Raw genomic sequence first — 20,008 nt, 5'->3', positions numbered from 1 at the left:
ATTGAAACCAGGGGATTGACCACTGAGCCACATCTCCAGCCTTTTTCTTTTTTATTTTGAAACAGGGTCTCGCCAAGTTGCTGAGGCTGGCTTTGAACTCGCAATCTTCCTGCCTCGGCCTCTCAAGCCACTGGGATTATAGGTGTATACCACTGTGCTGTGTTTACTTTTTAAACAACTATCTTCTTCCCTACTAGTCTAGACTCAAAAAGATGGTATTAGAGAAATAATTGGTAACTTGACCTTAATTTTTTAAAAAATCTAATAAAATAGAAATTTTATTAGAAAGCAAGCATAATATCAACAGAAAAAAATAGTAAAGTTCAGCATAAATATTCTGGAATAACTGTTGTTGGTAAACTCTAATCAATCCCCTAGTATTCTACTTACTAAGGATATACTGTCCTTTTAGCTGTGAGACACACATGTTTGAAAACATGTTTATGTACACATGTAGCCTTTGGCTCTGGATTTTATTTGCTTAATTTTGAGACACAGTCCCACTAGATTAGCCCTGAATTCCTGGTGTTAAGCAACCCTCCTACCTCACCTTCCCAAGTACTTGGCGCAAGCCACAATACCCAGTTCATGTTGTATTTAAAAACCAACATTTGCACAATAAGCCCACAAGCCCAAAAGAGCAAAGATTTGCAGTGCTTGGATAAGATTTTTATTTTCTTCTCCAATATGATAAATCTATCTTTACATTATTACATTTTAATGGGGGGGGGGAGCCACTGAGCCAGGAGAAGTGGTCCACACCTACAATACCAGTGATTAAGGAGCTGAGGTCACAAATTCAAGGCAAGCCTAAGAAACTTTGCCCCTCAGCAATTTAAACCCTGTCTCAAAATAAAAAATAAAATAGATTGGAGATGCAATCAGTGGTAAAGTGCTCCTTAGTTCTATTACTAACTATTACTATTTCCACTACAAGGGAAAACCATACTTTGATCAAGTAACTCAATAACAAACACAAAAAGAGAATAATTTTGGTCCTCACTGAATTTGACCTGGCATGGTATATGCAGTATCATCACAATAATGCATTTACCATAAGAGCAACAGCAACAATTAGCAATTACCTAGCATTTATCAATTTCATGTGCCCTACTTTGTTGAATCCTCACAAATAATTTTGGTAGTAAGTTAGCTCTAATTCACCAACCTAAAATTCAAGGCAAAGAGAGGTTCCTTGCCCAAGTTACTGAGAGGTAAAATTGAAGAAATAGTTCAATTTGAATTAATCAATCAAGTTGGATACTTAATACATACCTTACAGAACATATATTACACTCCCTAAGTTTTTAAAACACACAATGGGGTATTTGATTTGTACATTTTTTTAATATTACATATAATAACATACTCTTAAAAACATCAACTCTCTTAGAAATTCTTTTTCAGAAATAAGTGAAATCATCTTTCTTCAACTTCTTTAAAATTTAAATCATGCTATATAACTTCTATAGTATTTAAGCTTTTGTTGCCATGTGGGGTTTTTGGGAGACGTGAAATATGGGGGTATGCTGAACCCAAGGCTTCAAGAAATGCTAAGCATGCACTCTACCACTGAACTACGCCCCCAGCCCTACATTGTGCTTTTTAAAAAACTTTTATCTGTTCTTTTTAGTTATATATGAGAAGAATGTATTTTGACATACATATATGGAGCATAACTTACTCTAATTAGGATCTAATTACTGTGGTTGTACACAATGTGGAGTGTCACTGGCCGAATATTCATATGTGAACATAGGAAAGTTATGCCCGATTCACTCACTTTCCTATTTCTATCCCCCTCCCTTCTTTTCATTCCCTTTTGTCTAAATCAATGAACTTCTATTCTTCCATCCTCTGCCCCACCCAGTTATTATGCATTAGCATCCACATATCAGAGAGAACATTCAGTCTTTGGTTTTTTGGACTGACTTATTTCAACTTAGCATCATAGTTTCCAATTCCATCCATTTACCAGCAAATGCCATAATCATTCTTCTTTATGGCTGAGTAATATTCCATTGTTAATATATACCGTGTTTTCTTTATCCATTCATCTGGGGTTTTTTAATATTTATTTTTTAGTTTTAGGTGGACACAATATCTTTATTTTATTTTTATGTGGTGCTGAGAATCGAACCCAGGGCCTCATGCATGGTAGGCGAGTGGCACTACCACTTGAGCCACATCCCCAGCCCCCATTCATCTATTGAAGGGCACTTAGTTTGGTTCCACAGCATGGCTATTGTGAATTGAACTGCTATACACTGATGTGCCTGTGTCACTATAATATGCTGATTTTAAGTCCTTTGGGAGTGGCATAACTGGGTCAGTCAAATGCTGGTTCCATTCCAAGTTTTCTGAAGAATCTCCATACTACCTTCCAGAGTGGTTGCACCAATTTGTAGTCCCACCTGCAATGTCTTGAGTGTACCTTCTCCCCTACATCCTTACCAACATTTATTGTTACTTGTATTCTTGATATTTGCCATTCTGACTGAAGTGAGATGGAATCTTGATGTAGTTTTAATTTGCATTTATCCAACTGCTAGAGATGTTGAACATTTTTTCATATATTTGTTGACCATTTCTATTTCTTCTTCTGTGAAGTACTTCTTCGGTTCCTTTACCATTTATTGACTGGGTTTTGTTTGTTTGTTAAGTTTTTTGAGTTCTTTGTATATCCTAGATATTAATGCTCTATCTAAGCTGCCAGAGGCAAAGATTTTCTCCCATTCTGTACCTTCCTTGTGTTTTGTTTTGTTATTTTTTAACTTGTTTAGGGAGGCACAATACCGTTACTTTATTCATTTGTTTTTATATGGTGCTGAGGATCAAATCCAGTGCCTCACTCAAGTTAGGCAAACACTCCACCACTGAGCCATAACCTCGGCCCCTTCCCTCATGCTTTTTTGAAAGACCACTTTAAAAAAACATTCTTTAGCTTTAATTCAAATATACAACTCTATCTTTGTCAAAAGGGAGAAATATTAACAATTTGTTAATAGTAAAAACATATATTGAAAAAAGAAAAACAACCTAGGTGAGTAACTCAGTGGTAGAGTACTTGCCTAGCATATGCAAAGCGTCAGGATCAATCTCCAGTACCACAAAAAAATTAAAAATCTAAAATTCAGGATTTATAACACCAATTTGTAGAAGCACATATATTATCATCACTCTTGACTTTCACATTCAATATTAACATTAGAGTAGTACTTCACCTTAGCACCTTTTACATTATCAATAACACTCAAATGTTCAAATGCTGAACCTGAAGGTTTACCTGTGTGTCCTTGGTCTCTGATTTAAAGAAGCTGTCCTGCCTGGACTATGCTGACTTCCAAGTCTTGCAGGACTGGTCATATAATCATTAGGAACTGTTGGGGGTTTAACAGGTTCCAGGGTTTTATAAGGAGTATTTCGTCTAAAGAAGAAGAAAACAAAGAAATAAATGAATAAGAGAGATAAAACAATATCCCTTCTAACAAATCTGTGACTGTCCCTTTGTGAATAAGTATAACATATTTTTTTTAAAAATTAATAAAGCTTATAAAAAAATAATTCTTAGCTGGGGCATATGAATTTTTGTTACTATTACAAAAAAAAACTAAAATTTGCTACTTTAACATAGGAAAACTAAAGAAAAGGGTAATTTAAAGTTTTTTTATTTCTAAAAATAATGGTTACAGAGGGAAGATGGGAGGGGAGGGGAGGGGAGGGGGGATAGTAGGGGATAGGAAAGGTAGCAGAATACAACAGTCACTAATATGCCATTATGTAAAAATGTGAGTATGTAACAGAAGTGAGTCTGTATTATGTATTTGGGGAGTTCAAAACCCAATTGAGTCGAATGTATGAAAGATGATATGTCTTGAGCTCTGTAATGTTTTGAACAATCAATAAAAAAAATATATATATATAAAAATAATGGTTACAATTTTTATGCTTAATAATATAAAACTTTGAAATGTACTTTATTCCCACTTCAGTCACCCACAAGTCCTGTCCTTTACATAAGAAGCTAAAATATTTTCTTTGTAATGTTTCCAAACTTCAACATGAGAAGTATATGTGGAGAAGTACATTTTGACTCTAACTGCAGTCACTGATATCTAAATAAATGATCTTTACTTTTGTAATAACTTCATTTTTTTAAGAGACAAAGAGTTTAAAGACTGAAAATAGAAATTAAGCTACAAGTAAAGAATGAAAATAGAAATTAAGCTCCAATTCTTGGTCAACTTCTCTACCAAAACCAAAAAATCTAATATAATATCTCCTGTATTAAGGTCAATAATTTTTCAGAAATGTCTTAGAAAGCCAGGTGTGGTGGCACACACCTATACTCTCAGCAACTGAGGAGGCAGGTGCATCATAAGTTTGAGGCCAGCGTTAGCAACTTAGTGAGGCACTAAGCAACTTAGCAAGATTATTTTAAAAAGGTGCCCAGCCATTCTGCTGTCATTTATTTTTTAAAAATCAATTTAAAAATTTAAAGAAAAAGAAAAGTGTGCAGGGCAGTGGGTAGCTTAGTCATTTAAAAAATAAAACTGTCTTGGTAAGTATTCTGTATATTTAGTGCCATGAGCACTGGGAAGAAAGAAACCATCCTTACCTTTTCTATTTCTCCAATGGGACTTCTCATAAAGCTACTCTAGTATAATGGGGCTCAAGATTACCAGCCAATGCACATGCAGAAGTACTCCAAGTAAAAAGTACCTAAGTCTCAGGTGCCATGTAATAAGGGAAACAGAGGAGCTACAGACTACTAAGTAAAACTACACAAAGTAGACCACTTATTAGTTCTGTTAAATAAATACTATAAATATAAGCAAAGACAACCATTTATATGCAAAATTCACTCCATCTGAAATAAACTTTAAAGTTAGATTTATATTTAATTTAAAAAAATGAAAGAAAAAATAAATTTATACATCCACAAAAGAACTAACTTTTCTAATACAGACTTCTATAAGAAATATTATTAAGCAGGGAGATTCATTTTGGATTCTATTAACGGAAATAAGAATCAAAAGCAATTTATAAAAGATAGTGTCACATAAAGTGTGTCCCAAGACAAAGATCCATACATTTAAGAAACATCTTTTAACACAGAAATTCTTTTGTAAAATGCAGTTGAATTCTTACCCCAACGTTCCCCGGCCTGACATGGGAGGACTTGGTGGTTTCTGAGTAGGAGGATTTGTTCTAGACAGTGTGCCAGTTCTTGCAGGCTGGTTATTTCCATGCTAAAATGTGGAAAGAAAAGCATTTATTTTTATATCAAATTGTTCTCTTGATGTTTTAACACCATGTATTATTTTTTTAATATCAGAATGTGAAGTAAGGATTCCCAGACAGATTTAATAAAGACTTTGGTACATTTTAATAACTCAGGAACCACCTGCACTCAGTCTTTCCTATTATTTTATGCCATTTACATCAATTTATGTTAAAATACAGGTGTGATTATTGAATTTTAGATATTATTTTATTGTTAAACATGTTTGTGGAAATCAAACTTATCTGCACTCAAATACTTAATTGCTTTGAATTTCTGAAATGTATGCATAAACATGAACTCACTGTCAATTTGTTAAGATACCCATCTGAAAAATTATCTAATAATTCAGTAACAAAGTCACATATGATGTCTGGGAAACCTCCTAATTGTAAGTCAATGAAAGCAAGGCAGCTATCAAAAAAAAATGAGCAAAGCAATAAATGTTAGCAAAATTAATGTTCCTATGTAAATGCAAATGTCAACATATCTTTGATATATTAACACAGCCAAGCTAAGTGTTGCTGATTTAAACCGAGTTTGAGTATATTTAATCTACATAAATCCTATAGGGAAAAGCAGACAGACATAAGAAGAGTTTTCAAATTTTAGTGGCTCTGCGGTCTCTATCAATATAGAGGAAATACTGTGGATCAAGTGATAAGTAGTGTCTCTTACCTTGGCTTTTAGCCACTTTACGTTGGCATAAAAAGGGGGGAAAAAGTAGAAATTAATTCTAGATGTTATATTTGATAGGACAGGTTTACATTTATAGTTATTCAATTTTTGTTATTAAGCTTAAATCCAGCCACATTTCAAATATTTTGTTAAAAAAAGTTATCTATAATTACTAGGAAAATACTTATGCATTTCATATAGTTTTCAAAAGAAAGAAATCTGTAAGGAAACCACAACTTAATTATGTCAAGCTCATATGAGCCCAATAATTTCTTAGATCAAAATTTTATCCTATGAAACTAATTCAACTGATTAGTTCATAAGATGAAGTTTAATCACAATAATTCATTAGATGTAAACCTATTTTAATACATCATTCTACAAGTCTTAAGACCATTGGATAGTGAGTGTTCATGTGTAAGCATTACTTCAATGATAGTATATTATAAAAAGTGCTAGACTGGGCTGGGGATGTGGCTCAAGCGGTAGCACGCTCGCCTAGCATGCGTGCGGCCTGGGTTCGTTCCTCAGCACCACATACAAACAAAGATGTTGTGTCCGCCAAAAACTAAGAAAAAATAAATAAACGTTAAAATTCTCTCTCTCTCTCTCTCTCTCTCACTCTCTCTTAAAAAAAAAAAAAGTGCTAGACTGTTATGTGTAACTATGGTGCACTAATCAAAGCAATTCAAAACCACAGGTTGCTTCCAAATTCAGTAATGGACCCAATTCAGTAAAGCAAACGGGGTCTGGAAAACCCTCTCATTTCTAGCTTATAAAGTCAAATCCTGAGTAAGCCAACACTAACAGAAACTTGTTTTGTTGCTCTTAGTCCTGAGTTTTCTTCTGAACCAGTTAAACCAGAATTCAAAATGCAAAAAAGTATGCTTTGATTCTAAGGACTACTTCTTTGAAAGATTACTAGCTTACATGTATCAAACAATGTGTATAGCTCTAAAACATTACTACTTATACTATGCCATTAAGGAAAAAAAACTTCAGTTTCTAGAATCTTACTTTTTATAGACTTTTTTGGGTTTCAAGTTTTTGTCCTTAACATGTACCACTTTTCAGGTGATTCTAGGGAAATCATCCAATAGAAAAATTTACTTAGATATGTTCTCATTTATAGAAACTGTGTCAGAAATTTGGTATTCTTTAATGTTTGCATAAAATAATAGGGCTCACAATGAGTGAAAAACAATGTCTGGAACCCTACCTAACCACTTCATTTCACACCTGGATTTAGGAAAATAAATGTGACTACTATTAAGATCTTGATAAGATACACAGATATATATATCTCTTATAATGCATATGCATTACAATACAGTAATCATTATCTTTAACCAAAAATATTCTAAATATGACCACACATCTCTTCACATTTATTTCAAGTAAACAGGAAACCAAAAACATTAACATCCAAGGGTAAGCTTGTCACAAAGGAAAGAAAAAAAAGAGAACTGGATTGGGAATGAGAAATCTAATTGAACTCTGCTTCTATGTAATGGTGTAATCTTTAACATTTTATGGAGCTCAGCCTCCTCTATTAAGTGTGTTGTAAGTAGATAGAAAATCTGAGGCTGTAGGAAATAATCTAATTCAAAATATTTTGATTGTGAATAACCTGAAATAATGTAAGTTAAATATCTACTTAAATATACCCAAAACATATCCAAATTAAGACCTTTCTTATTTCCTTAAGATTTCTACTTCATTTTCTTAACAGTTAAATTTTTTTCTATACCTTTATTTTATTTATTTGTTTTTATGTGGTGCTGAGGATCAAACCCAGGGCCTCGCACATGCTGGGTGAGTGCTCTACCACTGAGCACAACCCCAGCCCAACAGTTACATTTATGAATAAGTAATTTTACCATTTCCCTAGAATCACAGGTTAAAAACTCTCTGGTTCCTCTCTTTTTCTATCCCTAAATAGATAAGAGATTTACATATGACAGCTATTAAAGGTATGTAAGGCCAAATCTTTCTTTGAAATGACTAATTAGCTCAACTCATTTTTAAAAATAACATCCCTATGGAAATATTATAAAGCTTTGGCAACTACATTGTTAAATGAACTGGGAGGCCATTATGCTTAAAAAAAAAAAAACTGGTGTTCTAGGTTCTGACAAAGCAAACCAAAACCAACTCAAAATAATCAGAAAATTGACAACTAATCTCTAGAGATTTTACCAATCCGAAATTGCCAAATAACCTCTAACTAACAAAACATTTTCGTTGTCTTACTTCCGTGAATTTCTTTTCACATCCCCTGTGGTCTGGAGTTACCAAATTTTAATGTTTATCTTTTAATACCACCAATAAAATCCAACAACTACTATATCACATTGTCTTTTTGAAGCATAAAAATAAGTACAGGGTGTGACTCTATTTCATGCACAACCAGAGAAATTAAAAATTCTGCTCCATTTGTGTACAATGAATTGAAGAATTTTCTATCATCGTGTATAAGTGATTAGAACCAATAAATAAATAAATAAATAAGCAAGCAAGCACAGGAACACTAATACATATGGAAAGTCCTTGTAAACTTATGAACTAGGCCATAAATTTGTTATTTTGTTTATCAATAATAACATAAACTTCTCTGCTAAGTGTCCCAGCCTTTGCCTATCTATTACTCTGAACTTTGTGTTCATTTATAGTTCATCATCTTTCATTCCCTTTATGCACATATTCTGGTAGTTTCACTATACTGGGATTCTTTTATCCATATCTTACATTGTTTCCAAAACAAAATCAAGCCAGATTTAAATTCCTATTAAGTTTGTGTATACCATCTATTTTGCCACATAAAATGTATTAACTAAATAAACACTATTTAAATGAAGCCCAAGTGTATGAAATACAAATTCCAAACACTTAAATTTATAACAAAAATAGTAAAATATGATACAACATTAATTTTGAAGTGTGGAAGTTTCAAGCTTAAAACCTGGTATAGGATTATTAATCTACTTAGATGCATTTTTTAAAATTCTGTATATATTTTGAAAAATGCTAAAACATCAAAGTTAAAAGCCAAACAGCAATATGAAGAAATAATATTTGACAATTTATGAGGGACAAATTTCCATAACAGAAAAAGAACTTTTACAAGTCAATACAAAATCAAATTGCTAAAGAGAAAAATAGGCAAAGAATAATAAAATAGCTTTAGAGCTCGTAGTATTTCCTTATACTTAAAATACTAATTTTATGATAGCTTCAAATTCTCCTTCTCATAATTTTGGCCCTGATATTTGTTCATTAACTATTCTCCAAATTTCTTAATTTCACACACCTCTACAGTCCTATAGAAATTTTAAGAGCAAAATGATCTTTTACAGAAGTCACAAAACTAGGAAAATAAAACAGTAATGAGACTAAAAGGGGAAATAATTGTTTGTGTGTGTATACCACAGAAACAAATATGGGCAAATACGCAATATAACAGCTTCTAAGGTATAGGATTTTCACATACTCCTACCAGTATCCAAAAGTATATTAAATATAGACAGTCCAACAAATGACTGTACTCAGTCACAGATTTATACACTTAAAAATAGTTAATGGTAAATTTTGTGTTACATGTATCTTACCACAAGAAACAACTTTAAAACAAATCTCTCAAAATATCTTATAGCTAGAAAGCATACTGCCAAAATTCACATCCTTGCCATTTCAGCATATTATGCTATGTTTACATTGACTACCTGCACACCTGATGCCATAGTTAAGTTTTCTCACCCAAAACTTTGTTTTAAAATTAGGACTCACCTTATATTCTGCTAAGTAATGCATTTTAAACACAATTAGTGGAAGGATGAGATAAAGGAGGTTATTCACTTCTAATGAGACAGAATTTTTTTAGTTTTAGTGGGAAGAAAAATCAAGATGAGACAAAAGAAAGTAAAGTGGGTGAATGAGTGAGTATGTGTATGTGTGTATACAGGTAAACATATAACTATGTATAGGGTACGTGTGTGTCTATTTTAATCCCAAGATGGGTAATAATACAAAATAAGGTTTTCCTAGACTCTCAAAACGCAATTTTGCCTCTTTTACAACCACAGTCACGTATCTGGAAAAAGGTACAAGGAACAAGCAGTCTCCTCTACATTTGGAAGTATTCCAACTTTACATATAATTCCCACTAATGAAAATGAAGAGAAGATTTCAAAAGTCTTAGATAAGAGTAAAATGTGACCACTACTGTTAGCTATAGTTCTTTCTGGATCAGGAACCCAAGAAAATTGAGGAATGCAACAGATCTAGCAATAGCCAGAACAACAAGGTAGAAAAGTTCCACTTTCACTCATTAAAAATTATTATAAAATATTCTAAATACCAGAAACAAAATCAAATAATGGTCCTCAAACAAAGGGACTATCATATTTCAGAGAAATAATTTATCTTAAGCAGAGATAGCTAAAGAATATGGGTCATTCCAGATGCTTGCAAAATGACACATGAATATCCAAAACTGAAAAACTATAGGTATCCATCAAGATCAGCTAATTCTGCCATGCTTATCTCTCTCCTAAAAGTCTGTTGTGGTTTGTTGTTGTATTTTTTATTTTGGGGTTTTTTCAAGGGAGGGAAAGGAGCAACACAATATAATGAAGAAAATTTCATGAATTTTTCAATTTTTTATAAATTGCTAGAACTATATCAACGTACATACGTGCACAAATATGCATACATATTTAGGATTAAGAAGACAAAATTATGTATAATTTATTTGCTAAACCAATTTTGGAAAGCACTTAATTTTTTATTTTAAAATATTATTCAGTAGTAAAAGCATTTACAATACAAATTTATAACAGTAGTCTAGAACTCAAATGATTTACTTAATGAACAGCTTTTTCAAGTTTTCTTATCTTTCCGAATATAGCCTCTTCCAAAGGTAAAATTCTGTTCCAACCTTAGTAAAATACACAATTAATATTAAATACATATAAAATTATAATGTTAGTTACTAAAGAGAATCTATCAATTAAGAAAATTATCTTATCACCATATCTCCTATCCAAAATTAATTCAAGTTATGTACTTTGTACTTTAAAATGCTTACCTTCACACCATGGCCAACATCATCGAGAACTGTGTAGTCAATTGGTTTTCGAATATATCTTACAGGGCGCTCCATATTTGCAGGTGCTATTATTTTGTGAGTTCTTGATGTATTCTTATTTGTGGTCAAAATACCGATCTCTCTTCGAGCCACTTTCTCTTTATGAATATCCACAGTCTGTATTTTAAATTTGAACAAAGCAAGAAAGTGTTATTTGGAGTAAATAACATTTATGAGAGTCCATCTATATTGGGCCACATATAGGTTGGACCATGGGACTGACTGTACCACATGTCTATTTTCTATCTTTACTATCTTTATCTTCAAAATTAAACAAATAAATTTCCTCAAGTCTCAAAGCAAGGTATACTCACTCACAGGGGATTAAAACACCAATTTAATAAATTTGACACTAAAACAACTTGTCAGAAAAGCAATGTGTTAAGGAGTTCTGCACTGAGTATCCTACACTTTACCACTTTACATAGCAGGGATGCAGATCAGAAAAAGAAATCACTAATTATAACACAACGAAGGTAAGCACTATAGTGACATATGCACAGATTACTAGAAATTACAGAAAAGTGTTCAGAGCAAGATACTTAATTAGAGTGAAAAGAATTCACTTAGTCTTTACATGATAAATATATTTTATTAAACATATGAATAGGAGTAGGGGACAAACACGGAAATTATTAAAAGGCAGAAGGACTGAACACAGCAGACAAAAACATGAGAGGAAAAAATAAAAGGCAAAGGTTATAAACTATTAACAAGAAGCCTTCTACTTACTTAGTACAGACTACCTACTAATGGCCTATGAGGTTTTTTAAAAATATATATATATATTTTGGGGGAGCTAGAAATGTAGCTCATTAAAAAATACTTGGGGGGGGGGATCTGGGAATATAGCTAAACGGTAGAATACTTGCCTAGTACATGCAAGGGCCTGGGTTCCATCCCCTGTACCATAAAGTAATAATAACAACAACAATAATAAAATTTTACGTATTTTATTTAGTTGTGAACATTTAAAAACTGGATAACAGAGTGATTCCAAGAAATAATCATTCAACTGCTTAACAATTTAAACACTGTCCTAACAATAATAGGATACTGATGACAAATTTAAATTAACAAGATCATATCTCCATTTTAAAAGATCCCTCTGGGGCTGGGATTGTGGCTCAGTGGTAGAGCGCTCACCTAGCATGTGCGAAGCCCTGGGTTCCATCCTTAGCACCACATAAAAATAAATAAATAAATAAAATAAAGATACTGTGTCCAACTACAACTAAAAAATTAATATTTAAAAAAAAAAGATCCCTCTGACACAAATGTTGAGGATAGAAAGAATAAGACAATCAACAGTATGACCAGTTGATAGGCAACTATAGTTGACTAAAAGACCAGTTAGGAGGTAACTATAGTTGATTAGATGAGAAAATGCTAGAATTCTGAACTGAATTAAAGCAGGAAAAGAGGAAAGAAAGAGATACTGTCAGGAGAAAGAAAGCTTAATGTTATGCCTATAACAGATCCATTATGATTCTGTTTCCTAGCCAGGTACCCTGATGCATGCCTGTAATCCCAGCAGCTTGGAAGGCTAAGGCAGGAGGATCCTGACTTCAAAGCCAGCCTCAGCAACAGCTTGGCACTAAGCAACTCAGTGAGCTCAAGGATGTAGCTCAGTGGTCAAGTGCTTCTGAGTTCAATCCCTGGTACCAAAAAAGAAAACAGGAAAAAAAAGATTCTGTCTTATTTCACCAGAATTTTTAAATTGGTTGGGAAAGAAACTATAATCAAAAATGCTAGCCTAACTCCAAAATAATTCCATACATTGTAAGAAGATGTACTACCTCCCTCTGTTCTGACTGATTATACATAGAACATATAACAAACAGTGTCTTCTTAGAAAGCAAAAGGCAAGATTGTTTACTGTCCAATATAATAAAGATAATATAGGCATTCAAGGCAATGGTAAAAGTGGCCCCTTGGGCTAGGAATGTGGCTCAGTAGTAGAGCACCTGCCTAGCATGCTCAAGACCCTAGGGTCAACTCCAGCTGTGTGTGTGTGTGTGTGTGTGTGTGTGTGTGTGTGTGCGCGCACACACACACACAGCGTGGCCCCTTACACTGGGAGTCCTTTTCCTGTAGTGCATACAAATTTGTGTGCAAGCATCACCTGTCTCTCTTTGACATATCCTGCAGAAACTGGGGCTTTACAAATGCTGACTCCTTGGCTACTTCAATTGCCATGAGTATTGATGTCCTTTGTCTCTGATTCAGGAGTCCTATGTCTTCCAGCAGAATCCATAGAACTGTGGAAGCTATTAGCTCACAAGGGTAAAATCTCATTGACTTTTCACAATTTTTAACTGTTCTGGCAATGAAGATGGAATATTAACAAAGTTTTTCTAGCAATAGAAGTAAGGCCAGTTAACGTGAACTGAGAAAAGTCCATGAGAATGTAAGTGAATGGTCCTTTACTTTGCTGTTAATGAAGCTGAACTGAAGAGATATTTCAGGCTGAGTATCAAAAGTAGGTAGATTCAAAGACAAGGCCTAATAATGTACTGGTTATTGCCAACTATCCTCCAGATGGAAGAGCTTCCTCTCACCAGGCTGACAGCCTCAGGAGGTCTGTCCCATGAACAAGAACTAATATCTGTCTGGTGAGGGGAGAAAACATAAGGTTCTGTCCTTTTCAGACAACTGTTAGAGATGAGTATCTGCACTGAGTGTGTAAAGGAGGAAAATTTGCAGCTACTGTGAACAGAACCAATCAAATCTTTGGCTAACATGCTTGGAAGACAAAGAGTAAGGCATATAATGCTTATTTTCCTTAAGGCTAGTCTCTGGGCTGAGGACTTTAACATCCCTCCCAGCCCACTGCCAACAAGAACACAAATCACCCTGAATTCAGGGAGAATTTTGTGACCTTTATACAGACTTTTAAAAAAAAAAAAAAAAAAGGACAATTAAAAGTGAAGTCCACCAAAAATAACATCTGTAAAAATAACAAGTTCCAATTAGAACCAGTCCAAGTGGACCAAGGTGAATGAGAGTGCCTTAGATCTGTAGCCTATCATTTTAATCTTATTATAATAGTAAAATTCCCCCCCACCTCATGGGGTTCACTTTGGGTACCCTGGATAAAACAGTGTGCAGTAGGCATTTAAAAATCTGATGCAGGGGCTGGGGCTGGGGCTCAGTAGTAGAGCGCTTGCCTAGCATGTATGAGGCACTAGGTTAGATTCTCAACACCACATATAAATAAATAAAATAAAGGTATAAAAAACAATAACAACAATAAATTTTAAAAAAATCTGATGCAATCCTAAAGTCAGTCAAGAATTAAGAAATGATATCTGGGTAGGACTCTTGAAACTTTCCTAAGATCCCAACAGAACTAGAGAACAAAGAGGCACAATATAACTCTACTGTCAAAGGATCCACTATTGAGAGCCACAGCCGAAGGGGCCCCAGCAAACTTTCAGACTGCCAGCTGATGATTGGCTCACAGATGCCCCAGCAACTTCTAGCTGATTGGCTCCTTTGCGGTGATGCTCATTGGGCTATTTCCCTGCCCTTTCAGATCATGGAGCTGCTCATTGGGGGACTTTTTTTGGCTCTGCCCACGCGACCCAGCCAATCGGCTTCAAGAGCACAAGGATGGGGGGGGGGTCGGGGGAGTGGCTTGTGGGAAGCCAGTGGTGGCAGTTGGGCTCTGAGGGTTTTTCCTGAGGAGCTGTTTTATTTGGTGTGTGGTTCTAAAAATAAAGTTAGTTTCTTTTGACAAGTGGCTCCTGAATTGTGCCCAGCCAGACTGCGGCAATCCACCCTCTCTCCCTTAGGTGCATCTTTTCCTTTCCCCTTGCTTTTACTATGGTTCATGTCTTGTCTGAAATTTTCTCCTACAAGAAACCAAGAGCCTTCTTACTCTCTCACTCTCCCTCTCTCTCTTACTCTCCCCTCTCTCTCCCCCCTCCTCTCTCTCTTCTCTGTCTCCTCTCTCCCCCCCCTCTTTTCTCTCTCTCTCTTCCCCCCTCCCCTTCTCTTCTGTGACTGTCGTGCTAATAAAATCTTGGACAGGTAAAAAAAAAAAAAAGAAAGAAAGAAACTAAGAGCCAAGAAACATGACGAAAACCTCAGATTCCCAGGACCCCTGCCAGTTAACAAAAAGATTACCATTTGGAGTAAGTAAACTCAAACCCAATGACCAACAAGATGAGAAAGGCCCAGGGAGCTAGTCTCATTATATGGAAATGGCATATTCAAGAATGCAATCAACCTAACCCTATAGTATCTCAGCTCTACATGAAAAAGTAACTGGTACCCCTCTTTCTGGAAAACTTATTCTATGCTGCCACGTAAAACAAAGCTTCTGGTTCAATTAGGCCTTTGATTCAGAGGTTCCTTAAATGCCTGGGCCAAGGTCACTGATGATTCAACTATGTTAAAACCCTATGTGCCCAGTGGACTGCTGTATTGTTCAACCTTGGTGCCAACCATGCAGAACTCAAAATGTGTGAGGCTGCTTGGTTCGGCAGGCAAAACTCAAAGATGTTCTCTTTCCTGGTCAATATTTCCTTTAAAAATATTGTTTTATTCTTACTGACCCCTTGACTGTTACCAATGGACAAGCTATTTGGTCTGCTACTTGGAAAACTATAAAAGATTACCCATAAAATATGGAGATCAACTTAGTTGTAGATTGAACCATAAGGGTCACTAATATAATACTCATAGTAAAGGACCATTGACTCATAACACCAACTGGTATCAAGCTACCAGATTTAAGTCTGCATGTCCATAATGTCACCACTGATTGCTGCCAACTGATCACCATACCAAAGCAATGACACATCATCATAGACACATTTCATAGAGTAGAAAACAGTGTAAAAGACTATATTCCTGATACTGGAACTAATCTCAGACTTGTGAATCTCAGAAAATGAGTCATTTTATATACTACTGACAGATTGCCTAAATAAGACCTTTGACATTTCTCTTTTGGCTATCAGTGGTGCCTCACTGTTGGTGACATTTGCAGGGTCTGATAATGCTATCCCAACAAAATCAGCTGACTCTAGCCACGACAATGTAACACTTGACTATGTCATGATTTTTATTTTTTACATCATTCATTATCTGATAATGGCATGCTTATTGGGGGGGGGGGTGGAGAGATACCAGGGATTGAACTCAGGGGCATACCAAGGATTGAACAGGGGCACTTGACCACTGAGCCACATTCCTAGACCTATCTGGTATCTTATATAGAGACAGGGTCTCACTGTGTTTTTTAGCACCAAGCTGTTGCAGAGGCTGGCTTTGAACTCTCAATCCTCCTGCCTCAGGCCTCCAAAGCCATTGGGAGCCACTGGGATTTACAGGCATGCATGCATAACCATGCACAGTATGGTGTGCTTTTAATCACAAGAGTTACTCAACAGGGCTGGGGACGTGGCTCAAGCGGTAGTGCGCTCTCCTGGCATGCGTGCAGGCCGGGTTTGATCCTCAGCACCACATACAAAGATGTTGTGTCCGCCAAAAACTAAAATATAAATATTAAAAAATTCTCTCTTTAAAAAAAAAAAAGAGTTATTCAACAATGGGCTGTTACTCAACAGTTATCTGATACCTTCCATATTTTCTACCAGCCACAGCATCTTCCTTTCTTTTTTCTTTTTTTTGGAGTGGTGCTGGGGACTGAACCCAGGGCCTTAAGCATGTAAAGCAACCACTCTACCAACAGAGCTATATCCCCAGCCTCCACAAGCATCTTATATTGCTAAGCAATAAAACAGCCTCCTCAAAAATAAAGTTAAAAAAAAAAAACTCACCACCAACAACAAAAGAAATAAAAACCCAAAAAAAAAAGTGGGCAAAAGAGGGCTGGGTGTGGCTCAAGGGTAGAGTACATGCTTAGTATGCACAAAGCACTGGGTTGAATTCCCAGGAACACAATGGGGGCAAGGGTAGACACTTAAATAGACATCTCTTCTAAAAAAAAAAAAAAAATGGGAAAGATAATGGCCATTTAGTTAAGATAATGGCCATTTGGTTAAGTACACTGCTCATCAAGTCTCCCTATGGTGACCCGTGTGGGCCAAAGTAAAAGACAGAAGAGGGTCTCCATAAATTTAATAAAAATGTCCTGTCCCTCTTATACCTGATTGCTCCAGGAAAAAAAAAAAAAAAGTATGGGTATGTCCATAATGACCAAAGAAAAAGATAAAGTTAGCTACTAGAATGAGATACCAATGATATCTGTGGCAGTAGAAGGATGTCAACCCTGGCACCTGTTGGAGAAACATGTTAGCTCTTAGGAGATAAAGAAAAAGAAGGGACATTTGTGAACTCTGTCTTTCAGAATCACTACTGGAGTTGTCTTCACAAAGGAAAATTTCCTGATTCAGCTCCCATAAACTGTGTAAACATTCTAAATTTAACTGCAGGTCCAACATACACCTGGTCGAACATGCTCTGATCACCATTCTCTTTAATTTCATAGCAGATGTTGGAAGCAGCAGTAGATGGTCCAAGATCCTTTGTCTCTCACATAAAACACCTGTCAAGACCTCTATCCCCATTCCTATAGCTATCATTCAGACATTCCAAGGGGCAGATGAATACCACCTGGCTATTAGCACAGATAAATGGGACAGATTGGATAGACTGGACCAATTGCTTTCAGGTACTGAGAAGCCTAAGGCTAAAAGCCACAGCGGAGAAACTGTCATCCTGAAACTCTTGACTTAAGTAGTGTGTGGGGGGGGGGGGGCGCGCGGGGCGTTGATCTGGACCACTACACACAATTGTAAACAACATATTCTTTATAGAAGTAAAAGCCTCATGAGGAATATATAGCCTTGAGAGTACTTTTTGTGTAGAAGTCAAGAACTTGCCTTCTTCCAAAAATGTGGTGACTTGCAACTTAGAAGTAGTCACAGTTGACCTTCAAGTGTTTAAGGAAGTACCAAAAAGAGGATAAAGTAATTCACAGACAACTGTGGTCTCTCCAAAATTAGGCTATTCTTGATTGGAAGGGAGGCTCCTACTAGAAAAACTGATGAGTTAATTATCTTTAAACACAAGAAATCAGTTTCCTTCTGTTTTTAACACTTTAATCCTAAACCACTATCCTCTTTCAACTTGGCTACTACAATATTCTTCCAACTGGTCCAGTTGAATCCAATATGGCCTTTTTCCAATCAGCTCTATTATAATTATGTGATCTTTACCTCCACCTCCCAAAAGAAAAAGGCCAGAAAGAAAGCAAAATAAAAAGAAAGTTGTATCTCACTTGCCTAAATTCTATTGAAAAGCATTCCACATGATCCTCAGTCTTCAAGAGAAAAATAAATTCAAAATGGCTCAAGTTCTTTTCCTATATTTCTCAAACATCATGGAGTCCACAACTCTCCTTCTTTTCACATCTTTTTCTCATCCTTCTTACTTTCTTCAAGTACTTAAAGAAATATTCAGTACACTGTTTCAAATTGCTTGAAAAATTCTCCTATGATTCCACTCCCTCCTCATTTTTCCAATTTTGAATCACAAAAGTCTAAATTATAGCCCATCCAGTAATGTACAACCTTCCATATGGCAGGGTAAGCAAATAACGTGCGTAGGAGGAGAACAGGTCTGGAACATTTGTATAACAACAGCATACATATGTTCACCAAGCTTTTACAGTAAAACTAATTCTTTCTCATATTTGAATTTCCTTAATTTCACACTTATTTCTTTAGATAACAAAAGAAGCAGTTCGATGCAAAGAAAAATAGTTTTTGATCTTATTATACTAGAGACAAAATCAGTAACCCTAATTGAAAGAAATTAGAAGGCTCAAGGTGAGCACCCTAGAGAAGTCTATAGATCCACTGGGTTTGGTTTTTTTGTTGTTGTTGTTGTTGTTGTTGTTTGTTTGGTTTGGTTTGGTTATGAACCCAGAGCCTTGCACATGTTTATCAAGTGCTCTCTACACCAGCCTAACCCACTGTTTTTTTAAAAAGCATGTAAACCAGGCATGGTGACAAATGCCTGTAATCCCAGCAAGAGGAAGCTGAGACTGCAAGTTCAAAGCCAGCCTCAGCAACCTAGTAAGGCTCCAAGCAACTTAGTTAGACCTTGTCAGAAAACTGGGGGGAGAGAGGGATGTAATGTGGCTCAGTGGTTAAGTGACCCAGGGTTCAATCCCTGGCAGCAATAAAAAATTCAAAATAACATGTAAGCTTGAAATCATAAAACCTAAGACTGAATACTGGCTCTTTCACTTATTATAAAATTTTATACAAGTTTTAACTTATTAAGACTTCATTTTGCTAGGGCTGGAAATACAGCTCAGTTGTACGGTATTTGCCCTTGTCCTTGGTTTGATCTCCAGCACAAAAGAAAGGAAGAGAAAAAGCGAAAAGGAGAAAAATTAATTCCTGGAGCAGCATCCACAGACTCCACTAATGAAATGTCATTTTAGCCAGCTACATTTGGCAGGTTAAGGAAGCAGATCAGGGAAAAGAGGAAAATTCAAGCACAGCTAACAGCATAAGCAAAGAGGCAGGAAAATATGAAGATAACAAAGAATGAATAAAAATAAGCTGGGCATCTGTTCTTTAAGTTTTAATAAAGTTAATGATAAAACTGTAGAAATTAGGAAACAAAACTTGATATTTTAACTGATACAAAAAACAAAAATTGTTTTCACAGAGTTTCATATTTCCATACATGTACATAACTGGGAAAAAAATCCTTTCTTCAAGTTTTTTAAAATGTACAATACACTTTTTTATCCACATGCTACTGTTCAATAACACTCTAGAACTTGTTGCTCCTACCTAACTGTAACTTAGTACTCACTGATCAACTGCCAATTTTTTTTAAAGGGTCAAGCAGGACCTTTATAAATATGAGATAACTAGAAATTGAATAAATAAAATAAATTGTGTGAT

At 35.4% G+C, this 20,008-nt stretch overlaps 1 protein-coding gene across 15 annotated transcripts in view; it reads right to left on the bottom strand.

Moving 5' to 3' along the window:
- The window catches only part of Abi1 (abl interactor 1), a 103,139-nt gene that overhangs the window by 19,043 nt on the left and 64,088 nt on the right, over positions 1-20,008 (bottom strand). For 9 of the 15 annotated variants that reach the window (XM_021722988.3, XM_021722989.3, XM_021722985.3 and 6 more), the window contains exons 3-6: positions 11,049-11,225; positions 5,963-5,977; positions 5,152-5,252; positions 3,287-3,427 (exon numbers count right to left, since the gene is read on the bottom strand). In XM_021722988.3, the coding sequence (XP_021578663.1) occupies positions 3,287-3,427; positions 5,152-5,252; positions 5,963-5,977; positions 11,049-11,225 (434 nt within the window). The remainder of the gene's footprint in view (positions 1-3,286; positions 3,428-5,151; positions 5,253-5,962; positions 5,978-11,048; positions 11,226-20,008) is intronic. The other 6 variants (XM_021722987.3, XM_005320261.5, XM_005320256.5 and 3 more) reach the window with 1 other exon arrangement.

Source organism: Ictidomys tridecemlineatus, chromosome 10, assembly GCF_052094955.1.
Source record: "Ictidomys tridecemlineatus isolate mIctTri1 chromosome 10, mIctTri1.hap1, whole genome shotgun sequence".
Classification (NCBI taxonomy): Eukaryota; Metazoa; Chordata; class Mammalia; order Rodentia; family Sciuridae; genus Ictidomys; species Ictidomys tridecemlineatus.
The sequence above is the reverse complement of the archived record's forward strand: the minus strand, read 5'-3'. Positions and strand labels throughout refer to the sequence as shown.